At 40.5% G+C, this 27327-nt stretch overlaps 1 protein-coding gene and 1 long non-coding RNA gene across 2 annotated transcripts in view; one reads left to right on the forward strand and one right to left on the reverse strand.

The window, feature by feature from the left end:
* Positions 1–27040, reverse strand: part of iars2 (isoleucyl-tRNA synthetase 2, mitochondrial) — a 64858-nt gene extending 37818 nt beyond the window's left edge. Inside the window, exons 1-12 of the mRNA XM_067988878.1 lie at positions 26710–27040; positions 24078–24197; positions 23694–23853; positions 22067–22215; positions 21939–21988; positions 21740–21849; positions 20584–20674; positions 19596–19711; positions 18896–19065; positions 17868–17958; positions 16194–16345; positions 14127–14287 (exon numbers count right to left, since the gene is read on the reverse strand). Of these exons, the coding sequence (XP_067844979.1) occupies positions 14127–14287; positions 16194–16345; positions 17868–17958; positions 18896–19065; positions 19596–19711; positions 20584–20674; positions 21740–21849; positions 21939–21988; positions 22067–22215; positions 23694–23853; positions 24078–24197; positions 26710–26919 (1580 nt within the window). The 5' untranslated portion in view covers positions 26920–27040. The remainder of the gene's footprint in view (positions 1–14126; positions 14288–16193; positions 16346–17867; positions 17959–18895; positions 19066–19595; positions 19712–20583; positions 20675–21739; positions 21850–21938; positions 21989–22066; positions 22216–23693; positions 23854–24077; positions 24198–26709) is intronic.
* Positions 1921–16785, forward strand: LOC137324513 (uncharacterized). The gene is made up of 3 exons (XR_010963643.1): positions 1921–2106; positions 8096–8182; positions 16763–16785. It is a non-coding gene; the product is annotated as an uncharacterized lncRNA (long non-coding RNA).
* Positions 27041–27327: the final 287 nt, after the last annotated feature.

A 27327-nucleotide genomic window follows, 5' to 3' on the forward strand; every position in this document is an offset into this window, starting at 1 on the left:
AAATGTCCCTTTTAATTGAAAGAATGTATTCAGTATTAACTTGAAGAACTGTAAGTCAATAACACTCAAAAGGAAGAATCACACACAAAATAACCAACCAGAGGGAAAAAAGTATTGCTCAGCTGACCATGAAGGATCCTCCCTCTCCTTCCGAAATCCTTTGCACAAAATTCCCCTTTTTTCTTCCCCAATTTGATGACTGTCCAATTGCACACAAAGTGCCATAACTTCCCACACCCCAAGGCTTTGCACAGCCTATCACCAAATTTGATCAAATAGATTTAGTTTCTCTTGCAACTAAAAGCCAATCATTCCAAACAAATAGTTTCTAAGAGCATCAGGACCTTCATGCCATTACAGCAAGTCACTTTGTCATTATCAATGAGAAAAGAATCACTCTGTAAGCACAGGTCAATGACATAGCTTTATATTTAGATTTATTTTTGGAACAGCTTCCTTTAATTCACTCACTGACCACCATCGTAATGTTTTCCACTAATGACTGCTCAATTTCTCATTTGATGTTACTGCCTTTCCCTCCCTCTGAACAGCTGCCTAACCAGCCCTTCCAAAATGGTGATCAACAATAATGCTATTTTTTTTAATGAAGTTAAAGTCACTATGAAAAATGGCAATTTTTTAGTTTTTGTTTTTCTGCACCCTTATTTATTTTCACATTTACTAAATTAAAAGATAATCAAGACCCACTCCTTTCATATTGTAAAATTCATTTTTTTTGCTAAGTGATGAACTAAATTACTGAAATGAAAATACATATCAAATATGTATTTCAAATAACTCCCATCAAGATATTTGAATGCATGCTAGTTACACTGGGTGTACAAAGTAAAGTTATTAAATATTTGCAGCATGGATAATCATTAACCCACATTTATTAACTACAACATCAGCCAAAGGTCCATAGTGCTTTTTTTTTAAAAAGACACAAAAGGGAAATTTCTATTTCGTTGCTTTTCATTTGATGAAAAAACTCTGAACATTGCAAACAGCTAAGAGTTTTCTTTTTTTCATTCTCAGGATGTGGACGTCGTTGGCACGGCCCTGGCAGGCCTGAGCAGTTGGATAGGCCACTTCAGAGGGCAGTTACAAGTCAACCACATTGGTGTGGGACTGGAGTCAAATATAGGCCAGACCAGGTAAGGACGGCAGGTTTAATTCCGTAAAGGAGATTAGGTGAACTGGTTGGGTTTTTACAACAATCTAACAGCTTCATGGTCACTTTTATTGATACCAGTTTTTTTTTAAATTTCCAGATTTATTTTTAAACTGCCATGGTGGGATTTGAACTCACTTTCTCTGGAGTATGCACAGTGAGTTTAAAAGTAAATATCCTTTTTATAGCAAAAGGTATTGTTATACAATAGTTCAATTGAGTAGATACGGCAAGTATGTTGACAAAATCTGCTTGTAGTACTCAAAGGGCCTATCTCTTTAAAGTTTAAGGGCTTACCCCCACCCCCTCAAACAGTTATAGCCACAATATTACTGTGCTATAAAACTCAAGGTTGTGGCTGAGTAGGGTTACTGACTTTTGGAACAAATATTCAAACTAAAACTTTCAGTGCCAGGGAAGTAAAACTGCAGAAATAAAAAAGGTCAATCACACAACAAATGTGTTAGAAATTATAAAATACAAATTTCAGCAAAAAGGTCTAGTTAGCCTGTAGCTAACAAATTAATTCTTCTGACGTAAGTAACTATCTGATTGTAAAAACTTTGCCCTGAGTTTACAGGCCATATCTAGGAGGAGTTCTGGCATTACGTGACATTCACTTGGTTTCAACAGCAAAGGGGATGAGGTAATGCAGCTACCATGACACCAGCCAATAAGTTTACAGACCGATATTGACTGTGCAGAATGCTTATCTACTAGGGTTATCAGAAACATAGCAGCGTTAGACTGATTACTTGCAGATGGAAGTTGGAAGTGAACTATTTATGGCCTTTCTCATGAATGTCTTTCAAGACTGATGAGAGTAGAACCAGACAGACAAGATAACTTCCAACAACGACATTCTGCTCCTTCCTTACCTGTTCAAGTGGATACACAGGTAACTAAGCAAATCCATTCTTCTGAAACAACCAGTAAGTTCCATGAAAATTTAACAAAATTTCAAGTAATTGATCTTATTGAATATGACAAATATTTTACTTGTATATATTAAATGTGAATGAAAAACAAAGAATTTAAACATAAATTTGTAATTCTAAATACGAGAGATGTGTGAAGATTTCAGTGTAATCTGTGTTAGATTATCTGTACATTACTTTTAGGATATTATTGCCAACTGCAGAACTTGAAACATTTCTTCTTCAAAACTTCTTTGATTGTAAGGATATTTCTCCTTATCCAGCTGTAATGTTAAGGCAGGTACTTTGCAGAAATGCAGAAAGACTTATAAAAGTGCACTAATGTTTGATTTATTAGTTTATGGTTTAACTTCAAGTTTTGAAACTCCTGAACACCAATAAGAAAAGTGAAACGGTTGTTAATTTGTTCCAATCAGAATTTTGTATTTTACTTGTTTCATTTATATACTTCTCTACACAAGAGTTTATAGGTTCTGTGGTACACGTTGCACGGTGTACAAAACTAAAAATATAGCAAGAATCAAACATCATTTCACTTGAAAAATTATACCTTGAATCATTAACAGCCTAAAATTCCACCTTGTGTTAGTAACATATGAATGCTTAATGTGTTATTCTAAACAAATTAGTCTTCCCTAAAATAACACAACAATTTCAGAAGAACATGTCAAGCTTTCATAAAGTCATATCCCACAGCATAATTTCATGGCTTTTTTTAAAAATAAGAATTTATATTTAGCTAATCACATTAATTAGTCTTCAGTTTGCTTAAGTAAATGCAAGCACCTATATTATATGCTTCAGAGAACCACAAAATGCCTGCACTTAGCACATCAAATTGAAAGGGAAATAAACAATACCTTTACAGAAACAGAATAGGCATCTTTGAAAGTTTAGCATAGTATATTAGCTTTGTAATGTCAGCAAAATTTGGGTGTGATAGCCTATAGTTACTATTTGAAGAACAAATCTCAATTTACTTTTGGCAAGTTTTCAAAACACTTACTGTGTCTCCAAGATTGCCACTGCTGCATCTAATAAATAAAAGGCCATTCAGCCCAACAAGGCTTCTCCCTCTAGTATTCCAATTTTCTCAGCCGAGTGTCTAACTCTGTTCTGAATGTCCACAAGTCTATATCGCTACATCCAGGCTATTCCAAACATTTATCACCCTTTACGTGAAGTTCCTTCTGGCATCAGTTCCATTTATTTTGCACTAGTTTCTACTTATGATCTTTGGTCTAATTATCCAACCTTATGTTAAAGTAATATTTAGGATTTACCTTCTCTAATGAGGACCTGCCTTAACAGTCTTTTCTTTAGGCTGCAGAGATTGAGCTTTTTAAATTTTTGCCTCATAGGTGATCCCCCTAATGTTCTGAATCATCCTTGAGGCCCTCCATATATCATAAAACCAAATGTTTGGTAGTCAAAAGAAAAAGGCTAACTTTTATAAAATGTTACACCTGTTACTACAGAATTACATTTTATTTGTGGAGATGGTGATTTGTATGATAATGTTGCTGATCTGTTTTGAACTATTGATAACACTATGTTTCTACCACAGATCAGCTTCAACAGAGGAACAGTTACGTTATCATGATTGTGGAAGATTAAATGCACCATGAAAAAACTATTAGAAAGACAAGAGAACAGCAGCGTGCATCGGGTGTAACAGCAACTCCATTTGGATGGTACTGGCTTCCAGTGGAGCTGCTGTTACTTTCGATGGGCACTTACATATCAAGGATACCTTCCCTATTGAACGCACATTGCTTCTATAAAATAACTTGCCCAGTAGTGTTGTTGGTTTTCAATAAGGAAAGGTGTACAGGACTATGACCTATGAATTGACAGCCAGTGCAATTACAGATTTGCCTGTCAGTTCTATAGGCCACTATTTTGTTCACCAGAATGACACAAAGATCAACCTACTTTGGATTACACTATTAATATCTGTATTTTCTAAAATGTATAAAATGGAGATCTGAATTAATTCCACTGTAACAGTTCAAAAGAACTGATGTCCTTTTGCACGTTAGAAAATAAAACCTTTTTGTTGCCTCACAACTTGTTATTACAAATTTGTACTTGATAGCAATAAAACAATATAAAAAACCCAAACAAGTTCACTTTCAGACTAATTCTCAAAAGACACAGAAGTGAACATGCTTTTGGGCTTAACTTTCAAAGCTGCAGATCAAGATTTTTTTTTAAATTTTTTAAAAAGGGTTTGAATACACATCAAAAAGTGAACAATTTTATGCCTCGTTTTTCATGTTTCACAGTTTTCATGTTTCACCATTTTCTAATCCAGCAGTAACAATCTTGGAGACATAGCAAGTGTTTGAAAATGTGCCAAAATGTGAAAATGAGATCCATTCTTTAAATAGTAACTACAAACAATATCACAACATAATAAGGTTTAAGATAAAGACTAAGAAAGACATAAGTAAGACAAAAACTAAAGTAATAAATTGGAAAAAAGCTGATATTTATGGGATGAGAATGGAACGAGGGAAAATAAACTGGAAAAATTTACTGATGAGCAAAGAAATAGAACAGCAGTGGGAAACATTTATAACAGTAATTAAGAGTTCAGAAGAAATATATCTCACTAAAAAGCAAGAACAAACTAGCCAGTAATGATACACCATGGATGAATAAAGAAATAAGAGCACAATTGAAATTAAAGAAAAAAACATCACTATGTACATAGACAAAAGGGAATACAAAAAGGTTAGGAAAGAAGTGTAAAAAAAAATTAGGAACGCAAAGAGAAACGACAAAATTAAACCATCAAGGAAAATAAAAAGAAATAGTAAAGTATTCTACAGACACATCAATAACAAAAGAAAAAAAAAAATCAGGATAGCGATAGGGCCACTAAGGGATACACACGATAAACTCACAGGTAATGCCAACGAAATGGCAGAAATATTAAATAATTACTTTGCCTCAGTATTTACCAGGGAGACTAACATGGTGGGCATGATATTAAAAGAAGAAATCAAAAAAGATATAAAGACATTTAAGATAGAAAGAGGGGAGATAATCGTGCCAGAGGACTGGCAGACAGCTAATGTGATTCCTATATTTAAAAAGGGAGACAGAACCAGTCCAGGGAACTATAGACTAATTAACTTAGTAGGAAAGATAATGGAATCCTTACTCAGAGATGTAATAGAAAAACTCTAGAAACCAAAAATACAATAAAGAATAGTCAGCATGGATTTCAAAAGGGAAAGTCATTCTTGACCGACCTTATTGAATTATTTGAAGAAGTAACAGAAAGGGTAGACAAGGTTAATGTAGTAGATGTAATATATGTGGATTTTCAAAAGGCCTTCGATAAGGTACCACATAGCAGACTTATAACTAAGGTCAGAACATATGGAGTCAGGGGACAAGTAGCAGAATGGATAGCAAGCTGGCTACAATACAGAAAACAGAGAGTAGGGGTTAAAGGTAATTACTCAGGCTGGCAAAAGGTGGGAAGTGGTGTTCCACAAGAATCAGTGCTGGGACCACTGTTGTTCACCATTTACATAAATGATTCGGACTCGGGAATCGGAAGTACAATTTCAAAATTTGCAGACAACACCATGTTGATGGGTATAGTTAATACCGAGGAGGACTTGGACAAAATACAGAAAGACATTAATAAACTTGCAGAATAGGTGTGTATTTGGCAAATGAATTTCAATATGGATAAGTGTGAAATATTACATTTTGGTAGGAAGAATAAGGGGGCCACATACTGCTTGGATAATAAGAGTCTAAATGAGGTAAAGGAACAGATGCACAAATCACGAAAAGTAGCGACGCAGGTTAATAAGGCCATAAAAAAGGCAAACCAAGCACTAGGGTTCATTTCTAAAGGGATAGAATTGAAAAGCAGAGAAGTTATGTTAAGCTTGTATAGAACCTTGGTTAGACCATGCTTGGAGTACTGTGAACAGTTCTGGTCCCCATATTATAAAAAAAGAGGCTGTGGAGAAGATGCAAAAAAGATTTACTAGAAGATGATACCAGAACTGAGAGGCTATACCTATCAGGAAAGATTGAGCAGGCTGGGACTCTTATCTCGAGAAAAGTGAAGACCTGATAGAGGTCTTCAGGATTATGAAAGGGTTTGATAGGGTAGACGTAGAGAAGATGTTTCCACTTGCGGGGAGACCAGAACTAGGGGCCATAAGATAATCATTAATAAATCCAATAGGGAATTCAGGAGAAACTTCTTTACCCAGAGAGTGGTTAGAATGCGGAACTCGCTACCACAAGGAGTAATTGAGGCGACTTAGCATAAATGCATGAGGGAGAAAGGAATAGAAGGATATGCTGATAGAGTTAGATGAAGTAGGGAGGGAGGTGGTTCGTGTGGAGCATAAACACCGGCATGGACCTGCTGGGCCAAATGGCCTGTTTCTGTGCTGTACATTCTATGTAATTCCACGTAGTTATTAAAATTCAAAATTTACTGACATCACAAGGCTAATATATCACTACTACACGTTCAAAAATGATTATTTAGTATCTGTGTAGGTTATGTTTTTGTTTCCCTTTGCGATACAGTATGAATGATTCAGTGCAGAAGGAGGCCATTTGCCCCATCGTGCCTCTGCCGGCTCTTTGAAAGCACTATCAGATTAGTCCTACTCCCCTGCTCTTTCCCCATAACCCAGCAAATTTTCCTCCTTCATGCATTTATCCAATTCCCTTTTGAATGTTATTATTGAATCTGCTTCTACCACCCTTTCAGGCAGTGCATTCCAGGTCATAACAACTCGCTGTGTAAATTTATTTTTCCTCATGTTGTCTCTGGTTCTTTTGGCAATTATCTTAAATCTGTGTCCTCTGGTTACCAATCCTTTTGCCACAGAAAAGAGTTTCTCCTTATTTACTCTATCAAAACCCTTCATAATTTTGAACACCTCTATCAAATCTCCCCTTAACCTTTTCTGCTTTAAGGAGAGCAACCGCAGTTTCTCTAATCTCTCCACTAGCTGTTTCGAGGTGTTCAGAGTTGCCTGGGGTTACTTGCCCGTAATTTTCAATCTCTCCCAAGGTAAATGCCTAGCCATTCAACTATACAGGCTAGGTCAACATAACTGACCTATCACCCTGCAAAGTTCCAACATGCCATACCATCACTGCACTAAATACAAAGTACGAAACACATTTCCGGTACTGATGCACAATCCAGTGCTGTGTATTTCATTTAAGTGTTTGGGGACTTCAAAGCCTTTTCTTTAAAAAAAGATATATTTCTCTGACTGCCTTATGATTCCGTTGGCACTTATATAAAGGGTGAATAGTCCAAATGTAGGAAGTAGATTAATATCCCCAGTCCTAACCTTTCAACAACTTGCATTCCTGTAGCTCTCTCACATACAGAGGGGTGTTTACAGCGTAATTTATAAAGAGTAGATTCTGACCTGGAGAGAGTGAAGGCATGGTCAAGGGAAAGGGTCTTAGGAAGGCATGGAGGGAGGCAACGAAGTGGGGGAGGACATTCCAAAGGGCAGGGGCGTAGATGCTGAAGCAGCCATCGATAGTGGAGTAAAGGCTAAACAGCAGGCCTGTGTTGGAGGAGAGGATGGTGTGTGCAGAGACATGAAAGTTAGGGAAGAGTCACTATGGTAGGGTGGGCGAGGGATCTGAAGGTGAGGCCGAGGATTTAAAAAAATGAGTTCTCTGTCACACAGGGAACTAGTGTAGCTTGGTGAGGACAGGGGAGCAATGTGAGTGTGGCTGGGGGGGGGATTAGAGAGTCAGGTTTTGGGCAACAGCATTTTGGCTTAATTGCAGTTTGTGGAGGGTGGAGGTGGGGGCAGTAGCAAGGAGAACACTGAAGAATCAACTCTCAAGTTAATAACGGCGTGCATAAGAGTTGTAAATTCAAATGTTCTAACATGTGCTGCCCATAGAATTTCCAAATTGCTTCTGAGTAAACTCTTAACTTGTATCATTATGTTTCAAGGATCTGTTCAGTGTGGGTGTATGCCAGAGGACTGAAGGGTGGCCAACGTAGTACCCATTTTTAAAAAGGATGACAGAGCTAATCCAGGTAATTTCAGGTCAATTAGCTTAACATCTGTGGTAGGGAAAATTTTAAGAGTCTTTAAATAAGGATGAAATTGCCACTTTTCTAGATTAAGAGAAAATAGTTAGAAGTAACTAGCACACATTTCAAATGGGGCAGCCGTACTCTTAAAAACCTCAGAATTCTTTGAGAAGGTAACAGACATGGTAGTTGGAGGATATGCATTGGATGTAGTGTACAGCGACTTTAGGAGAGCTTTTGACAAGGTACCACATGGGATATTACTAGAGAAGATTATGGGATGGACTGAAAACTGGATTAAAAATTGGTTAGAAGGAAGAAAACAGAGCGGAGGAGTTAAGGGCAGTTTTTCCAGATTGATTGGAAGTGGGCATGCTGTTCCACAGGGTCCATTTCTGTTCACTGTGTATATCAATGATTAGGCCTAGAGGGAGTGGTGTTGACACTTGCAGATAAAAGCAAAATCGAAGGTACGGTTAATTCTTTAGAAGACAAAGGAAGCTCTAAAGGGATATTGAAACAATGGAATTCAATGTCACTAAGTGTGGGTAGATGCACTTTCGTTAAAAAAAACAATTATACTCTGAATAGAAACAGGCTCGGTGTTGTGAAAGAGCAGAGGAATTTGGGGGTCCAGGACATTAGAGGCAGCTTCAGGCTTATACGGCTGTAAAGAAAAACTAATGGAATTCTAGGTTTTCCCATAGGAGGTATAGAATATAAAAGCCAAGAGGTAATGACAGACCCGTACAAAACCTTAATAAGACCCCAGTTAGAGTACTGTACGCAGTACCGTGCTCCACACTATAGGAAAGATATTGGTCATGATTTTGACTCCGAGCCGGGAGAGTCAAATTGCAGATGAGAAACCCAGAAGTACAATCCTTACAATTTTGATGTAATCGGGATTGGGGGGGGGGTCATCGTGGGGGTACGCGATCATTGGTTGGGGGGGGGGGGTTGGTCGCTGCAGGTAGATTTATTGGGCCTGAGGGTAGCCCTCCTGCTCCTTGCGGCCCACAAGCTGTGCCAAAAAGTCACTTACCTGTAGTTTTGAGCCTTCTTTCACGTGGCGTGAAAGAGAAGGCCCGGGAATCCCGGCCCCCTGGGGTTGAAATCGGAAACTCTTCAAAAATGGAGACCCACAGCCTCCTTGAAAGGTTTTAATCACCAACCCACCTCCTGGTAGTGGGTTGGTCACCCGCCCCTCGTTCTGCCTCTGTGAAAGCCGGAAGTGGGCAGATTGGAGGTGGGTCTGAAATAGTTGCGATTTTGAAAGAAGTTGAAAGAATAAGGGAACAGGGTAGGTAAATTTGATTGGAACTATTTGCTTGCATGGAGGGTAATTGCTGAAATGGACTGGTTGAATCAAATGGCCTGTTTCTATGATGTCACTTCTATATAAATTTCTACATAGTGACAAATCTAGAACCTGCCACCTCATTGAAAAGTAACTAGTGTTATTAATGTGTTATAATTGTACATTTAATCATATGGCAAACAGTTATCAGCCCATTATATCAAACTTTGCAAAAAAATGACAATTTTATACAGGCAGGTAAGTATTCTTAAGCATTTTTTTTATTCAAAGCAATTTTCATGCATCTTAATAAAGGATTAGAGAATTAATTCCCCAATTAGCCACGTCCATCTGTCTCCACCCTTATTCAAAGCCATGTAAAACATTAGTCATGACAATGAGCCGATTAAATGGGTCACTGTTCAAAGTCCTGCATGGGCAGGGACACATAGGTGCAGTTCCAATAGCTTCCCCACATTAATGAAAATAGAAATCAAAGTGAGGTTGCAAGATTACTAGTCCACTTATAACTTTTAAAAGCTTAGATCATACATAAATAATACTTGCACTTATAAGTCACCTCATCATGTCAGAATGTCTCATGGCACTTCACACAAATGAATTACTTTTGAGCCACAATGAACGTTATGTAGACACAAACACTAGTTTGGCAGACTGTTGGTAGTAGAATGCAACATTGTTCCTCTCAATACCATCAAGTAATTTCAGGTCACATATTACACGGTCCACATTCAGAGTAAAATGGCTTCTACTCTACCTGAAAGCAATGTATTAAACTCAAAAGAGCACACATTTACTTTATCATTGTGTACTTTTCTATATTTCATATCAGCTGTCTTTATAGCTTTGTTAAATCTTTGTTAAATTATGGCCAGTTTAATAATGTACTGTGGATCAGGATCCACTACGATCTGGCTGAGGTCGGCCAAATAATTTCACACAAGTCTCCTGCAGCTTATAACCAAATTGAATTTCCCCCCATCCCCCCACCTAGAGAGAGTACACAAACAACAGAGCCCAAGAGAGAGAGAGAAAAAAAAAGAGAGAGAGAGAGAGAAAAAAGAGCAAGCTGTAGCAAGAGAAAGAGGAAAAAAAGAGAAAGTACGGAAGACAGCGAGATATACATATTCAAGAAAAGAATACAATAGCACAGCCCAAGACCTGAGAGTGGGGAAGGTCACCTGATTAACGTATGCCAGAAAGCTATTAAAGGGGCAATGTTCTGAGGCTATTTTCTGCACTGGGACAACAGAAGTTCCAATTTTAACATGGACATTGAATGTATGAGAAAATTTAAAGTTCCATGAATCATCCACTCACAGCTCATGAAGTATCTAATAAAAAAATTGCCATTAAATGGACAGGCTTGCCACGTCTGAAACATATCACGATTTGCTGAGTCATGGAGAATGAGATCAGTATACTTTTGATTCGTGTGTTTGCTGTCCGTATAAGTGCTGAAGTCCAATAAAATCGAGCAACACATGCTTTTGATGTATGGTGCAGTCTGTTGCTGTGTAATTATATTGCGAATACAGACTTTTCTTGGATACCAAAACTCATCAAAAACAATTTGGTTACAGTAAAATATTTGACATTACAAATCTGTTCATTTAGGTTTACCTATGGTGTGTAGAGATTAATTTTCTCCTATGCATTGTTCTTTAACAAACTACATAAAGTTAGAACATCGCACAAATTTGTTTGATAGGAACATAGGAACAGGAGTAGGCCATTTAGCCCCTCGAGCCTGTTCCGCCATTCATTGAGATCATGGCTGATCTATGACCTAACTCCAAATACCTGCCTTAGCTCCATATCCCATAATACCTTTGGTTAACAAAAATTTATCAATCTCAGATATAAAATTAACAATTGAGCTAGCATCAACTGCCAATTGCGGAAGAGAGTTCCAAACTTCTACCACCCTTTGCATGTAGACATGTTTCCTAACTTCACTCCTGAAAATCCTGGCTCTAATTTTTAGGTTATGTCGCCTAGTCCTAGACTCCACAACCAGCGGAAATAGTTTCCCTCTATCTACCTTATCAGTTCCTCTTAATATCTTGTAAGATTTGATCAAGCCACTCCTTAATCTTCCAAATTCCAGAGGCTACAGCCCTAGTTTGTGTAATCTCTCCTCGTAATTTAACCCTTGGATTCCAGGTATCATTATAGTAAATCTACGTTGCACTCCCTCCAAGGCCAATGTATCCTTCCTAAGGTGTGGTGCCCAGAACTGAACACAGTACTCCAGGTGTGGTCTAACCAGGGCTTTTTATAGCTGTAGCATAACTTCTACCCCCTTGTATTCTAGTCCTCCAGATATAAAAGCCAGCATTCCATTAGCCCTTTTGATTATTTCCTGTATTGGTCCATGACATTTGAATGATCTATGTACATGGATCCCTAAGTCTCTTTGGACCTCCACTGTTTTGAGCTTTTCACCATTTAGAAAGTACTCTGATCTGTTCTTTTTAGATCCAAAGTGGATGACCTCACATTTGCCTACATTGAAATCCATTTGCCACAATTCTGCCCATTCACTTAATCTATTAATATCTCTGTAATGTTATGCTTTCATCTACACTACTTACAATGCTGCCTATCTTTGTGTCATCGGCAAACTTGGATATGTGGCTCTCTATCCCGTCGTCTAAGTCATTAATAAATACAGTGAATAGTTGAGGCCCCAACACAGATCCCGGTGGGATACCACTAGTCACATTCTGCCAATTTGAGTACCTGCCCATTATCTCTACACTCTGTCTCTTGCCGGTCAGCCAATTTCATAACCAGGTCAATAATTTACCCTCAATTCCAAGTGCTTCAACTTTAGCTAACAGTCTTTTATGAGGGACTTCAGCAAATGCCTTCTGGAAGTCCATATAAACAACATCCATAGGCATTCCCCTGTCCACTACGTAAGTCACCACTTCAAAAAATTCATTCAGGTTCGTCAGGCATAACCAACCCTTTACAAATCCATGCTGGCGCTCTCGGATCAGCTGAAAATTTTCAAGGTGTTCACTCTATCCTTAATTATAGACTCTAGTAATTTTCCGACAACAGACATTTGGCTAACTGGTCTATAATAAGAGACTAAATGGGATAGAGGAGCAAAAGGATCTAGGGGTACCGATACACAAATCATTAAAAGTAACGACGCAGGTTAATAAGGCCATAAAAAAAGGCAATTCAAGTACTAGGGTTCATTTCGAGAGAGATAGAATTGAAAAGCAAAGCAGTTATATTAAATTTGTATAGAACTTTGGTTAGATCACACTGAGTATTGTGCACTGTTCTGGTCTCGATATTATAGAAAGAATATAGAGGCATAGGAGAGGGTGCAATAAGGATTCACAAGGTGATACAAGAACTGAGAGAATATCCTCATCAGGAAAGGCTGAACAGGCTGGGGCTCTTTTCTCTAGTAAAGAGAAGGCTTTGGGGTGACCTGAAAGAAGTTTGATAAGGTAGACAAAGAGAAAATATTTCCTTCTGGGAGAGTCCAAAACTAGAGGTCATAAATATAAAATAGTCGCTATTAAATCCAATAGGGAATTCAGAAGAAACTTCTTTACTCAGCGAGTGGTAAGAATGTGGAACGTGCTACCACAAGGAGTGTTTGATGCAAATAGCATAGATGCATTTAAGGGGAAGCTAGTTAAGCACAAGGGAGAAAGGCATAGAAGCGTATCCTGATGGAGTTAGATAAAGTACGGAGGGAAGAGTCTCGTGTGGAGCATAAACGCCGGCATAGACCAGATGGGCCGAATGGCCTGTTTCTGTGCTGTAGTTTCGATGTAACACAATTTAAGCTCTTCACAGCCAATTAAGTATTTTTGAAGTATTGTCAACATCACAAAACAGATATGTGGCTCACGGATTCAGCAGTGAGCTGGATTCATCAATCACTTGTTATTAAATGAATGTTATGCCATTGGCAAAGTGCAACTTAATACAACCTCAAAAAAAGAGGAGCCATGAATTAAGATCACTTCTGACATCACTTCCTAACTGGGTTTAATGACCAAAAACTTTGTTGGCTTAATAAAGGAAAAATTTTGTTCAAAGCATTCCCTCATTCTATACATTTGCAGAAATCTCTTATGTGGACCCTCAAGTTGTGTTTCCATTGCTGCTCAATTACTCTGGCATCATCAGTGACAGAGTGCTGTCCCAGAGCAACTCACTAAGAGGAATGGGCCTGAAAAAAAATCTGCAGACTCATAAATGTTTTAAAGACAAGAAATAGCAGGACCAAGTAGGCAGATTTGAGCAAAGTATCAGTGGTCACATCAGGAGAGGGGTCTTTGATAGATAGGAAAACACTACAAAAACAAGCTTGTCACATTCTTTCATATTACTGCTTACTGGTCTCACAACTGTAATATCATTGCTTACAAAACTACTGCTGGTTAGGTCCATGGAATAATTAGAAACAACATGTGGTGGTACCATAGCCAGGACCATAAAGATTGCAGTGAAGTTCTACTGTATTTTATGTACAAATCAATAAACTTAATTGGCAAGCTAAGCAAACACAAAAGTTCAGGTTCTTATTTTGGTCAGTCACTGCATACAAATATAGAAATATATCTAATTATTTTTAAAGCAACTTACTTGTTAATGAGTGGTTCTGCAGTTTCTTTGTGATAGAAAACTGGAATGGGTACTCCCCAACACCTCTGCCTTGAAATGCACCAGTATGTCCGTCTGTCCAACATAGCAAGCATACTGTTCACTGCCGAACGTGGAATCATTTGCACCTTCTTCAGCAACTCCTAAGGCAAAAGAACAAAACGTGTTTTTTTTTAAGTACAGAGCACAATTGATAAAACTGCTAATGGCTCAAATAACTGAAAAATGCAAAAGAAGCAAAGTTTTTAATACTGCAATTACCATGTAAATGTTGGGCACCATCAGTTCAAATAAAAAATGTTTTATTGCACACTCCACCCACCAAGTAGTCTCCATTTGCTTCAACACTAGAAAGATATCAAGATGCAGAATCTTTTCCCCTTTAGTTAAGTAAAAAATCATTCCCACTTGTTGAGGCAGATTTAACTTTAATTGCTTACACATGTTGAAAAGGCACTGCTTGATTGCTTTACAAATTAGAAGAAATTCAGACAATTATTTGTTCCAAGCTGCCTCCCAACATTCAATTTTTTTTCTAATTCAGAGATTCACACATTCACTTTCCTGAACAAGTTCAAAAATATTAGAAATGCTATTGCATTTACTGTGTTTTTTTTTAAAAAGTGGATCTCCCATGGAGTTGCTCTAGGCTAACAGGTCAATAAGCTGTTTTATAAGGATAGCAGTATTATACCAAATCCCAAGCGAGCCGGGTCTCTTTAAGGCTACAAAGTCGAATTGTTAAGCAGACACAACCTCAGGATAACCAGAATTTGACTGTTAAAACAAAAACAAAAATAGCTGTAAATATACAGCACATCATTCAACATCTGTGGTGGGAACAGACCATCAGCATTATGGACTTGTGCCCTTCTTCAAAACAAGTCTTAAATATCAACTGTGTGTTCTCTCCACAGATGCTGACTGTGTATCCAGCTTTGTGGTTGTAGCATTTGAATGTTGTTTCGCAAATGGAAAATACATCCAAGTTCCAGGTTGCAGGCCAGAAGCACCTAGCACTACATGACTGTTTTCTTTAAGTGCGATTGCTAAGGGCAATCAGAGGATACAGACTCCTGTATCAATATGTTATTTTCTATTGCTCTGAAGATTGCAAATCATCTTTCTCCTCTTCATTTTTTAAAAACTTTACCACAGAAGAAATGCGTGCAAATAGACAGGCTTGACAGTTAAAAAGCACATTTGGTGTGCCATATAATATTAGACTTTAAAAATATGATTTTAATAGAATATATTCAATGTGGACAATAGCACTCTCCTGTGGCACAGTGGGGCTACTACAGTGGTCCAACTTTTGAGCCTGGTACTTGTTTTCCCACTTTATTGCACAATATATTTTTCTTCCTTTAACCAAAAATGCATGCTTCAAATTTAATAAAAATTCATAATTTCGTGGAAACATCGCACAGATCAGGATAAGCCAAAGCCTGAACTACACAATCATATTGTATGTTCTGTTACAGTAGATTATCACACTGTCTATTGAAATAAACAAACTTTACCCTTGAGTTATTTCAAATACAATAGAGGTATCACAAACATAAGATACAAATATCTGACAAGTTTTAGACAGACATAGGATATATGTTTAAAAGCTGCCAGGTAGATCATAGAATCATACAACAGAGAAGGAGGCCATTCAGCCCATCTCACTATTTAGTTTTAAAGCTGGAGAACAGGCACTCAGATGTGCTGCTGTTGCCTGTGGAACCATTCACCAACACAAGTCACCATCTTCAAGAGAAAAAGGGGGAAATTTGAAAGTCCAATTACAGTGTCAGCAATTTCTGAACCCTGTTGAAAGAAAGGAAGATTGTGCAAACTTACAATCAAATGGACAACAAAAAGTGTCAATTGCTGATAATACACAAAAGAACCACATCTACTATGATGCAGAGAATGTTTGGTGAGGACGAATGGGACGTTACTACACATAGTAACAATATATAATGTCAAACTACTAATTTACAAATATTGATAATTTAAGTTTTCCATTTCAGCAACTTGATTCCAAAATAAAGATTTTACCTGCGCTCTGTCCTTGATACTTGCAGCATCTATGAACCACTGTTTGCTAGATCGAATAATTACTGGCTTCTTTGTCCTCCAGTCATATGGGTAACTGTGTATAAAATCCTGCTCTTTCAACAACATGTTTGCCCCATGCAACATTTGGATGACTGTAACAAAATTCAGAAGTTATTATAATCCATTAAAAAAATGTAAACTCATTACAGCCCATTTACAGTCAGTTTTCAAAGAGTGGCATTCTGTTTACAAAGGAAGTTTAAAGATGGGAACTCCAATTATGATGCAAATAATAATGACTGCAAAGATATTCTTCTTGATGCGAACTCACTACCAATTCAAAGCAACACTGAGAGCACTCATTAACTACTGTTTAGCTCATAAATGACAGTGGTATATCTCAATGAAAACCAGTACCTGCAATTATGTAGCAGTTAAGGATCAACTGCACTAATTCAATGTCGCAACTGGATTTTAAAATTGTACATTCCAGCTCAGCTACTGGAATCAAGCTCCGATCACAGTATACAGTTAGTTGTTTGAAACTAAGCATATTCTTTTGATTACAGGCCTTCAATTGTTTTCAAGAACTGAACTGTTTACATCTGTCCACTGTTTTCGCTATTGCATCAAGTGGAGAATCAGTAACACTCAGCTGGTTCCTCAAATTATTTTATAACAAATAAGATTTCACAATAAAATGATCAATATCTGAATTATTTAATGTATGCTCGTTGATGTTCCAATGTGCTTTACAGTATTAGGGTACACATGTACAATTCCTTACATGGCAATTTGCAATCTCAGTCATGCCATCGAAGGAGGAACTAAGCACAGGCCAGGTATCTCCTTACAGGGAGAGGAAGAAACAGAAAACATAACAGATACCAATCACCCTGGACAAATCTTGCACATCCAACAGCCAAATATCAGTGGAAGAGGCCTGTGGGCTACCCGCTTTCTCAAGCTGGAAACAGTGGATGGTCGAAGAAGGCAAAATAATGTGAGAAAATTTTTTAAATGTAAAATGCTTTAAGAGAAAAAAATATTTGAGAGCATTATATAATCAATAGAAGTATGAGGGGGCATTTTTTTGTTGTTTTTTTCACCAATTTTCCCTTTTCTTCTCCTGAAGGAGTTGATTCCTTCATGGGTTACAGCTGTTACAGTTTCATGGGTGCTAGGTGCCCTCCAGTACCACACCCAAGTGGCTACTATTCATGTGTAAGCCTTGACAGCAAGTGCCAGCAGGCTATTTGATGACTGTTTGGAGGAGGAGGGCATTATAGCACAGCGCGATCTTGTCCTCACCCAATAACCACGTGACTACACTTCAAAAGTACTTCATTGGCTGTGAAGCACATTCGGACATACTGAGGTCATGAAAGGCGCTATATAAATGAAAGTTCTTTCTTAGCGGAGATCCCTGCATAGCCATCAAAAGCAGGAACACTGGCGTATTTTCCCCTACCTAAACAAGGGTACCAAGGCCACATTAGCAACCCCTCCACCACTCTAGTTGAGTTCAGCTAACCCAGCACAAAGCAAGAATCAAACCTGGAACCTTCCTTGTCTGTATAGCTCAGCTACTCATCCCTAAACCCAATAAGCCATTGAGAGAACTGACAAAACAACATTTCCTAAACATTCTGCAACACAAAAGTTAATACCAACCTGTTTCATTTCCTTCCTTAAGAACATACTTGTTTTGAAGCTCTAATCCAGCTGCTTCAGTGAAAAGGCCATCTTCATCCACTAAACAGTCCTAAAATAGTGAAGATTATTTTAATTAAAACTGTAGGAGTTGCAAGTACTCTATATCATCCAGTCCAGGATGAGCCAAAATTTCCTCCAATTAAATATTCGGAAGACTGAGGCCATTGTCTTCAGTATCTGCCACAAACATCGATCCCTAGGCACCGATTCCATCCCTCTCCCTGGCCACTGTCTCAGGCTGAACCAGACTGTCCGCAACCTTAGCATCCTATTTGAACTTGAGCAGAGCTTTTGACCCTTTTCCATCATAAAGAGCACCTAATTCCACCTTCATAATATTGCCCGTCTCCGGCTCTGCCTCAGCAACCCTCATGCATGCTTTTGTTACCTCCAGAGTTGACTATTCCAACACTCTCCTGGCTAGCCTCCCATCTTCCACCCCCCATAAACTTAAGCTCATCCAAAACACTGCTGCCTGTATTGTAACTCGCACCAACTCCCGTTCACCCAACACCACTGCTCACTGACTTACATTGGATCTATATAAATGCAAGTTGTTGTTGTAGTATATACAGTGTGATTCTGGTTTATGGAACAGCACGGTATCAAACTGAAGAGTATCACAATTTCTGAAAGGTCCCAGCAGGAAACAACTCCTGCTGCTGCTACATGAAGTTATTCTGCATACATTGCTCAAGTCCTGCACTTCAGCCACCATGGCTCTGACTCAACAGACTAATATTTTTAAAAGCTCATTTTGTAGCACATAGCTCTTTTCAAAGTGAAGACCCCACATAGTCCTCTATCATCCAGCCTCCTAATATTCACTCCCAAGCTGCAGCAGAATCACATTTCTCCCAACCCTGCCTTCACTGAATGCATTGCTGCTATAATCAGAGCACAGGAGGAGGCCATTCAGCCCATCGTACCTATGCTGGCATTATTAGATATGTTAACTGTGTGTGCATATTAGACCTGTAACTTACAACAGAGAGTTTGTGTTGTGAAGCAACACCATAATCTTCCATTCCATGAGCTGGGGCTGTATGGACCAATCCTGTTCCTTTAACCATTGTCACATGGTTGGCAGGCAAAAGCTGGGATTCTCTTCCAGGAATTATGGGATGGCTACAGACTCCACCTTCCAAATCCGAACCTACATTAGGAGAAGTAATAATGTAAATGCACTGAGGGTTATAAAAATATTAAAAACTTAGTACCAAATATCCCTAAAATGAAACCCACTCTGCCATGTTACTCAGTATCAGCTAATATGACAGTACAGACACTACAATTAGCCTCAGCACCCCAGGGATGATGGGGGGGGGGGGACAAAAGAGAGAAAGAGTGAAAAAAATTCAGCCACGTTCCCTATTGTTATACATCAAGCTCTGCTGAAAGTGGTCTTATGCAGAATTCAGGATTTGACTAGGACGCTTCCCGAATAGTCTACTAACACACTCACTGTCAAGGCTCACACCTGAAAAATGATCACTTGGGCAAAGTCCTTGAGGGATGTTATTGCATTTAGAACCATACCTCCATAATATTTTCAACCTTCAGGACAGAGATACAAAAAAAAACTGGAGGTGGAAATTTTTTTTTTACAATATTGCATTATAAAGGGCTATAATCTTCAGGGGAAAAAGGAGAAATGCAGAATAAATCTACTTTAAATAATTTTACCTGTGACTGTCTGAAGAATTTCAAACTGGGTGTCCAGGATAGCTGCTGTAGAATCTACACATTCTGTACCCAAAAGGTAGAGCTCCTCTGTGTTTAAGCACTTCACTAGTGAATACCTGCGTTCAAGATACAATATAGCAACATTCTGATTTCATGTATTAGGGATTTACTCAGCTTTTGTAGCCAAGACCTGTTTTAACAAATTGCACAAAGATAAAACATGAATTTGAGTATTCTTCCATTTTTCTAAAATAACCTGGTAACTAGCAACATAGTCTGTACTTCATGATTATTAATAAAACCTCACATTTGCAATACAACATTTAATTGTAATGAACTAAAACTCAGTTATGTGCTTTTCAGGTTTACAGAAGAAAACAGCAAAGGCAATAACCAAATTTTGTATGTTCAAGTTGCAAGGAAAAACTATTCTTTCAACACAACAAACACAGAGCCTCAGAACTAAAGACATAATGGATGTTCATGCAGTCTTTAATTTCAATACACCTGAAGTAACAGGCTCATTTCACAAATTTCAGGAAAGATTTTAGGGCATTAGATTTTCCCCTCCAAAATTAATTAAAATTACTAAATGACAATAATTTGTGGGTTTGTGAATGGCACTTTATTCAAATGTTCCATTTGTTGTGGCACATATTAGTATTGTGATTTAACTTTCTAACAAGTTTTTTTTTAAATTTAATTTAGTGTTATACCAAGTACACAATGATTTTTTTTCAGCTAAAGTGCAACGGTGTCCACAAAAGACTACAAAGTCAAATTGTTGGTCTGTATGCAGAGGCTCAGGCCATTCAGAATTTAATTGTTGTTTGGTCAGGGAACTTTGATTAGATTGCAGATAGTTTCAGGCTGGAAGCTAGAAGTAAACAACACCAAGACTGTTTCTGTAACAAAATGCGGCTGTATCTATCCAAGGAGCTACATCACTGTTTTAAAGTGGCAATTTATAAATAACGCAAGAACTTACTGAGCATTTGGCATGTAACAAACTGCCTGGTTTGCTGGAATTGTCCAAGGCTGGGTTGTCCAGATCAATGCATTAATAGAGGATGTATCATCTGCAAGATAATTTTAAGACTAAAACAAAAAGGCAAACATTTTTCACCACCTGAAATCCATATTACAGATGTATCATAATAATAGATCAAATTTTACTTCTCCCTCTGATCAATATCAAGTATTTTTCTGATATGTTCACTTATCAAATGCATTCTATTACATTCTTTAGAGCTGTGTACAAAAACAATTTAGCTTGCTAGCCATCTTGTCTTGAGGAAAAATTACAACCCCGAGACACTAACTGGTGTCCTTTCACTGCTATACTTCAATCATACCTTTCAATGCTATACTTTTTAAAATAAGCTATTTAAAATCACATTAATTTAATAGCACATCCTGTTGTAAACATAGGATCATAAGATACTTTTTTCCTTCCCTCTCCTGAAAGTGGTGACTCACACTCAGTGATTTGGTTAGGGAAGAGAGGAAAGTATATTTTCTTAAGTGCTGGCAGCTACTATGTACCTCATTCAACTAACCAATCGTCAAGTATGGGCCCAAAAGGTGAGTACCAGCATTCTATTCAACTGTGGAAGTCATAACAGCCAAGCCAAATATCCATATATTTTCACACTTTCCAGCAGGGGATACCAGACAGTGATCAGGAGAGGGAATCCTGGCTGACTATTTCCCTCCCAGCCAAGGGACACAAAGCACAATTTCAGCACCCCTCCAGCTACCAAGCTGAGATCAACTAACTGTTTAGTTCGAGTAATATTGTTCTTAAATTAACCAGTGGGAGGTGCAGTTTTTATTATATATTTGACAGGTACTTTCAGCCCTCCGGTACCTTTACTAAGTTGGTATTGTTCGTGCATAAGCCTAGACAATTGAGTTATCAGGCTATTCATCCATGACGTTAGTAACGATTTAAACATTTAGATCATCAATAAATATTCCTTTACATAGAAGACAATAATGTGTCACAAAAACAGTTACCCAACAATGACTCTCCCTTCTACCTACATTTTATCATTCAAAGTTAACACTATGGTGCTTCAATAAGCTGCACCTGAATCAAAGCTTTAAACTCAGCATTCATAAATTTAAAACCAGCACTGTACCTGTTGCTGACATCAATTTGGAGGGGGTTTTTACGAGAGGAAACTTGACATATACTGATCGACTAATATGTTGCTGATTGTACTCGAGCTCAGCTTCAGCTAGGGCTGTCCTGCATAGATAAAGGACAAACTTTATCATTTGATTAAATCCAAAATAACTAAAAATTCAAAGTGACTTCCGGTGAAATAAATTACAAACCTTGTGGAAGGAGACCAAAATACGGGTTTGTAGTCTCGATAAATATAACCCTTAAGACAAAGAGGAGAATTATTAGAATTTTACCAAGCATTGGGCAACATATGAAACAGACAAAAACAGTGAAATACCTTGTCAAACATTTTGTGGAAAACTTGTAACTGTTTGGCTTCATATTGTTTGTCAAAAGTGTAATAACAGTTATCCCAATCTGCCATCACACCCCATCGGATGAATGCTGCTCGTTGGTGTTCAATTGCTCTTTCTGCAAATTCTCTGGCTAGAAGACAAAAATGGCATGAAATGTTTTTAAGTAATACATAATTGTACGTAGGTTAACTCTCCTGCAATTCTCCACAAGGCAAATTTCTAATGTTGATAATGACATTGGCAGTGGGGCAGGGGGGCCCTCCATACAAGAAAAGCTGAAAATAAGGATGCATTTAGTGTTGCTGCAAGGGCTGTTTTCATTTTGCAGTGATGAAGTTGCCATATGCCATTATTCCAACCAAGATCCCTTCTAACACTTATATTTAATTAAGTCAAGTCAGAAGTTTTGTTGCTTAAAAATAAGAATGGAATGTAGGATTGACTTCATTGTGACTGTCTAGTTTTAAATTTGCCGCAGGTCCATTTTTCTTACCTGCACTACCATCATAATCATAATAGCTCATGTCATATTCAAATTGTCCAAACTAATAAATCAGCCTTCTCAAGAGAAAATACCAATTGAGGACATAATTTAGGTTTCAAGAACTGATGCAAAAACCATTGTTCTTTGTTACTTAGTCATGATAGCATGAGATTGAAAGAGCTAGTGTGACGAAGTGCAAAAATTCCAACTCACCCATGGCTTATTTTATTTAATTTTCTTGCCAGTTTTCCTTCATCTCCTCAAAGCATTGACTCCTTCCTGTGATATTGTTCAACAGATATGGCAGGTCAAGAAACTTCTCAATTACATTAGAGCCTTAACACTCATCTGGCAATGTACATGTTGTATCATGGATCAATCATTTATGAGTTGGGAGTTTCCTGAAGGGTCAGCAGTGAGTAATTAAACCATGCAGATCAGCAAAAAGGGTCCATCCCTGATCATGGCTATTCGCTAATCTCAGGTGGAGGTTTGGGGGCACAACTGGGCTCGGGGCTGATGAAAAACAGAGTTCATGCTTTCGATCACCATCCAGAGAATTCTGCTGAAAATGCAGGTGTGCACATTGATGAGGAAAGCATTAGGCTTGGCTCAGATACCACCACTGATCAAGTAGCCAGCCAACACTAATAGTCACGTTTCACACATGAGCAAAGTACCAGAGGGCGACCTGCCATATCTGTTGAACTAAATCACCGGAAGAAGTCAATGCCTTGAGGAGAAGAAGGAAAACTGACAAGAAAATTTAATTAGTCATGGGTGAGTTGGAATTTTTTCACTTCTTCACATCAGTTCTTTCAATCTCATGCTTTCATAAGTAACACAGAACAATGGTTTTTGCATATAACTAAAATCCTTAGAGTCAACAACAGAGTAAAAATCAATGCATTAGAAATTATGGCAGAGTAAAACTCAAAAAACTTCCAAACACAGAAAATACAATTAAGACAAAATTCACATATACTACTGCTAAAGCCGACCACAGTTAAAGTTAGTTTTAGAGGGTAGTTACTAGCTTCAAAGGCTTACAGCACTGGTAAATAAGACAATACACCAATCAAGTAATAGGATTAACTGATGTGGATGGCATCAAAGAAGATTACCTTTTTGTCTGATCTCTACAGGAGAAAGTGCTTTAACTTCTTCACCACATTTTGCCAACGCTCTAAGCTCAATAGGCAACCCATGACAATCCCAGCCTGGTACAAAGTGAACTTTGCAGCCTCTCATCATCTGAAACCTATTTGTGATATCCTTCAGTATCTGCAGTTAGGGAAATCAGAAAATAACACTAAGTCATGAAATAAAATGAGACAAGTTTATTTCACATAAAAATCACACCATCAGGCACAATACATTTGTCATCAAAGTGATCTGCAAAACTGACCACAGTATATAACCGAGCCTAAAAATATATTTTCCTTTCAAGGGAAATTGTCAAAATAAATGTATGCATTTAAAGAGCACTTAAGTGACTATGAACTTACTTTATTTAAGGCATGCCCAACGTGAGGATCACCATTAGCATAAGGTGGTCCATCATGAACACAAAACTGCTTTCCTTTCCTGTTTCTTTGCCAAGAGTATAGCTCTGAAAAACCACATTCCTATAAAAACAAGAAATATGTTAACATGTCAATAGCTTAAAATATCTTGTCAATTTACTGCACATATAAACTCAAAAAGTAAAGGGGATCAATGAGGAACTGTTTAACAGAATTGCTAAACATGAGGAAAGGAATTTTGCAGTTTTGTCACTCTGTGTACATACCACATCACAAGTCAATCCTCCGCAACATGGCACACAGGAGTTAAGACTAAGTGTTTTGTGCACGTGAAGTGGGTTAGAGGGCATGGGGTAACTGACTTGTTGAATAGACATAATGGTCCTTATTTTTGTATTTCCATTATAATTCCTATGTCCATATTTATAATGGAAATTACCTATGTAAATTGTTATTAAACCCTCCTGACAGTAATGGCATTCGACCATCACCTTTAAAAAATTCACCATGACATGTTTACATAGGAAGTGTCATTAGAAACGTGGACACAAATATATAATGGAAAAAGTTGACAGGTAACATGCTCGGACATAAAGTGATTTTTTATATATATATAAAAAAAATATTGTGAAAAACGTTTAGCATTTTGCCCCACAAATGATGAGGGGCGGAGGATGAAGGTTGGGAGGGTTGCAGGATGAGGGCCGGGGAATGGGGGACGATGGCCGGATGACGGCCGGGGAATGGGGGGCGATGGCCGGGGAATGGGGGCGATGGCCGGATGACGGCCGGGGAATGGGGGGCGAAGGCCGGGGAATGGGGGGCGAAGGCCGGGGAATGGGGGGCGAAGGCCGGGGAATGGGGGGCGAAGGCCGGGGAATGGGGGGCGAAGGCCGGGGAATGGGGGGCGAAGGCCGGGGAATGGGGGGCGAAGGCCGGGGAATGGGGGGCGAAGGCCGGGGAATGGGGGGCGAAGGCCGGGGAATGGGGGGCGAAGGCCGGGGAATGGGGGGCGAAGGCCGGGGAATGGGGGGCGAAGGCCGGGGAATGGGGGGCGAAGGCCGGGGAATGGGGGGCGAAGGCCGGGGAATGGGGGGCGAAGGCCGGATGAAGGCCGGGGAATGGGGGACGATGGCCGGGGAATGGGGGACGATGGCCGGGGAATGGGGGGCGAAGGCCGGATGAAGGCCGGGGAATGGGGGAACGATGGCCGGATGAAGGCCGGGGAATGGGGGAACGATGGCCGGATGAAGGCCGGGGAATGGGGGAACGATGGCCGGATGAAGGCCGGGGAATGGGGGACGATGGCCGGATGAAGGCCGGGGAATGGGGGACGATGGCCGGATGAAGGCCGGGGAATGGGGGACGATGGCTGGGGAATGATGGCTGGGGAATGGGGGATGATGGCCGGATGAAGGCCGGGGAATGGGGGATGATGGCCGGATGAAGGCCGGGGAATGGGGGATGATGGCCGGATGAAGGCCGGGGAATGGGGGATGATGGCCGGATGAAGGCCGGGGAATGGGGGATGATGGCCGGATGAAGGCCGGGGAATGGGGGATGATGGCCGGATGAAGGCCGGGGAATGGGGGACGATGGCCGGGGAATGGGGGAACGATGGCCGGATGAAGGCCGGGGAATGGGGGACGATGGCCGGATGAAGGCCGGGGAATGGGGGACGATGGCCGGATGAAGGCCGGGGAATGGGGGACGATGGCCGGATGAAGGCCGGGGAATGGGGGACGATGGCCGGATGATGGCCGGGGAATGGGGGACGATGGCCGGATGAAGGCCGGGGAATGGGGGACGATGGCCGGATGAAGGCCGGGGAATGGGGGACGATGGCCGGATGAAGGCCGGGGAATGGGGGACGATGGCCGGATGAAGGCCGGGGAATGGGGGACGATGGCCGGGGAATGGGGGACGATGGCCGGGGAATGGGGGACGATGGCCGGGGAATGGGGGACGATGGCCGGGGAATGGGGGACGATGGCCGGGGAATGGGGGACGATGGCCGGGGAATGGGGGACGATGGCCGGGGAATGGGGGACGATGGCCGGGGAATGGGGGACGATGGCCGGGGAATGGGGGACGATGGCCGGGGAATGGGGGACGATGGCCGGGGAATGGGGGACGATGGCCGGGGAATGGGGGACGATGGCCGGGGAATGGGGGACGATGGCCGGGGAATGGGGGACGATGGCCGGGGAATGGGGGACGATGGCCGGGGAATGGGGGACGATGGCCGGGGAATGGGGGACGATGGCCGGGGAATGGGGGACGATGGCCGGGGAATGGGGGACGATGGCCGGGGAATGGGGGACGATGGCCGGGGAATGGGGGACGATGGCCGGGGAATGGGGGACGATGGCCGGGGAATGGGGGACGATGGCCGGGGAATGGGGGACGATGGCCGGGGAATGGGGGACGATGGCCGGGGAATGGGGGACGATGGCCGGGGAATGGGGGGTGGTGGCTGGATGAAGGCTGGGGAATGGGGGATGGTGGCTGGATGAAGGCCGGGGAATGGGGGATGATGGCTGGGGAGGCTGCAGTCACTGGTTTGCGGCCTTCCCTTCTAACAGCACCCCGCCCCGCGCCGCGCCGGTAGTACCCTCTGGATCTGCAGCTCCTTCTCCAACAGCTCCCGACCGCTCAGTCTCATGGGGAAGTCGGTGCGGGGCAGCAGCACCGTCTCTTTGAACTTGTTCTTCCCGTGGCTCGAGCTCGAGCTGGCGACCAACACACGGCACCGACCGCCGGCGGTGGCTCGCAACTTCTTGGCCAGTGTGGGGCCGCAGCGACCTCGGAGCGCCGAGATCATGATTGTCGGTCGGTCGGGCGGCACTGAGCTCCGCCGCGGCTCGTTCGATGAACGGCGAAGCGCGACCGCCGCCGCCGCCGAGTACTTTGGGTAACGCTAACCCGCACCCACGGCGTCCGCAACCGCTCAAAGTTCGTATTTCAAAACCGCTGCTCTTCCGAATTCCCTGAAAGTTGCAGCAGCTCCTCTCTATTTCTTTTATTTCCTAGGGGTTTTTTTGTGTTGTAGGCCCCCCTTTTATAAGAAGGAGGGGCGGGGTGGGGGTGTTATGGTGTGTTTTTATGTGCAGTAAATCAATAAACCAAAATAAGTGTCAAATTATAATTTTATTATATCGATGCAGGATGCACTCCAGTCCCTGCGGTGCCCACCGATCGCGGAAACTCCTCTCTGTTTCCTTGTCTCAGG

The sequence above is a fragment of the Heptranchias perlo genome, chromosome 8 (assembly GCF_035084215.1).
Source record: "Heptranchias perlo isolate sHepPer1 chromosome 8, sHepPer1.hap1, whole genome shotgun sequence".
Lineage (NCBI taxonomy): Eukaryota > Metazoa > Chordata > Chondrichthyes > Hexanchiformes > Hexanchidae > Heptranchias > Heptranchias perlo.